The sequence below is a fragment of the Sphaeroforma arctica genome, assembly GCF_001186125.1.
Source record: "Sphaeroforma arctica JP610 unplaced genomic scaffold supercont1.267, whole genome shotgun sequence".
Classification (NCBI taxonomy): domain Eukaryota; class Ichthyosporea; order Ichthyophonida; genus Sphaeroforma; species Sphaeroforma arctica.
In genome coordinates this window covers 86952-89466 of record NW_014040291.1, presented here as the reverse complement: position 1 = coordinate 89466, position 2515 = coordinate 86952, and the positions used below count along the sequence as shown (strand labels likewise).

Here is a 2515-nt window from a genome sequence, read left to right as displayed (position 1 = left end):
GCTATGAGAGCCATACAATATGTACAAATATTGTAACTTATATTCTTTAAAATAAATAATATTATCCCAATGGAGTTGCGACGATAATTGTGGACAAAGTACCCTAGGCGGATGTTTAGGACCGGATCTGAGGACCGGACCTGAGAGAGGAATTTAGGACCGGACCAGAGGACCGGACCTAGGCAAATTCTCTATTCTACTAATTGGTCCGGTCCAGATTAAACACTCTTTACTAAGCATAACTCGGTTTTGACCACATAATTGTTAAAGTTGCCTGTCTGGAAACCGTGAGTGCGAATTGTGACAAACGTGACGAATCGGACGGTCAGGAGGATAGGAGAAAGTATAGCCATTATCTTGCAGGCGATTTTGAGAGACGATCTGCTGATCGAGTGTGGGACTGAGCTATGTGAGGCTCCGACATAAAGAATACTTCTCTAGTGAGTAGGTGGCGTATAGTAGAGTCACCATCAATGAGAAAATCACTTGAAGGTGAATTTCAAGATGTGTTTATACGAGCAATATACGCTAAATAGTTGGTATTGAATCCTGATTGATTGACAACTCGTTTGGAGCAATATTTCAATTATGTCCCTTGATGGAGCAGTTCTTGCAGGTTAGAGAACCCATCACAATCAACATTGCGATGACCCTTTGCCCTGCAGGGACGACGATCACATCACGGTCGCGAGTAGGATGATTGCGAGCAAGAAATTTATCCATAGTTTTCAAGCGGAATACAAAACCATTGTAAGACAACACAGGCTTAAATGAACGATCGGTGGCTGGCTGTCTTAGCGCAAATGAAAAAGACAGTCTCAGGTGCAGCAAGAGAGTGATTGGTCTGCTTCCAAGGTTCAATTCATTCGCAGATGTCGGTGGTAGAAACATAGTTACGGTTATTATTATGTAAAAACTGTCGGGCCTGATGTTGAGATTGTAACTAAGGCCGGAGATAAATTCATCTTGAATAAATGGATTAGTTAATAGGTTGTCTTGGCGAACTGTGTCTGTCGCGCTTAAAATGAGTGTATCGGTGGGACCAGACACGCATTGATGTTTCGTGGGTACGTTTGAACAGTTCAATATATTAAAGTGTAATTGGTTTGGCGGACCAGTACATTTAAACAGTTCAAGATATTCGTGTGTGATTGGTTTGGAGATGTCAGCGGACCGGTGAAAGAACATGACGCAAAGAATTTGGAACTCAGACATGAGTTCTTCAGCTTCAAGGGAGTAGCGAAGTTCAGTTGTCATTGAGTTGAAGAAGACGTGGCGGGCAGCATGGTATGATCCATCTTCTTTACTGGTAGTTCGAAAGTTTGTTGTTCGAAAATGGGAGGCATAGGGTATGTAGACGATCGTGTCCAGGAGCAACAACAGGTTAATCATCCTAGATAACTTGAAGATGAGAACAGGTAAAGAGTCATGGGCAACAACGAAGACATTGGAGAGCCACAGGTTGTGGTTGTGGCCATCAATGTCGAGTTGAGGCCATTTGTGGATAGAAGATATGGTAGTTGTATTATCCACATCCATGTTGAGAGAGCTTAATAGAGATAAATAAAGACTATAACCCAATAGACCAAGAAACCCCTTTTTGGAAAGACTATTGTTTATTATAGTTGGGACACAATTATATATTTTATTTGGAGAAGTAAACATACATTTGGATGTCACCGTCAAAAAATGAAGTTAATAAAAAACAAAAAAATATAATTTAATTATCGGTGATTATGTATGCAACAAGGTCTGGCCTTGGTGAGATAAGAATCGGTTATTCCTATCCGACAAAGGGGCGCAAACCAGAACAGAGGCCGTAGGCGAGGTTATGGTACCCCAACCCTAGGTTATCTGTTATAAATATTGATAAATGCCCTGGCGTTTTGTTTTTAAGTCTACTTCCAGTCTGGGTGGGTGGGATGGTTGCTGAAAACCTCAACTATCTCAAGGACCTACACTTTAATGATCAGTTTCCGACTGACTAGTCGATTCTTATGTGTGTGTGATTTGTAGTGTTGTTGTTTCCTCCTTTGTCTAATGCGTAAACTATCAACCTATCAAATCTTTAGATAAGTCTAAGTGTCTACTCCCTATTTTACTTCTGTGTTAATTGTGTTCATCACTAAAACAAAATAGTCCTTAATCATCAGTGACTATGTATGCAGCAAGGTCTGGCCTTGGTGAGATAGGAATGGGTTATTACTATCCGACAAAGGGGCGCAAACCAGAACAGAAGCCGCAGGCGAGATTATGGTACCCCAAAATCGCACGATCGTATACCAACACGCCAAATCCACGCTGGACGTGAGGGACCTATCTTGTGACCAACGGTGGGAGTGTGATGCACGGTAGCTCGAGTTCGCGTACGATCGTTAAGCCCTTTTGTTGAACAAAATTGGTGAGTACGCTGGCAACCCGGCTATGGTCGTGAGCAGAGCGCTTCCAGTAGATGTTGCACACGTTGGTAGTCCATCGCCCGAATATCATTGCTTTCGGTTGCGATATACCGGCT

At 42.3% G+C, this 2515-nt stretch overlaps 1 protein-coding gene across 1 annotated transcript; it reads right to left on the bottom strand.

Annotated features, from left to right (window-relative positions):
- Positions 1-256: 256 nt before the first annotated feature.
- SARC_04630 (hypothetical protein) lies at positions 257-1065 on the bottom strand (the record flags this gene model as incomplete). Its single annotated transcript, XM_014301538.1, has 1 exon — positions 257-1065. A coding segment is annotated over one exon (483 nt), but the record flags the coding sequence as incomplete, so codon positions are not given.
- Positions 1066-2515: the final 1450 nt, after the last annotated feature.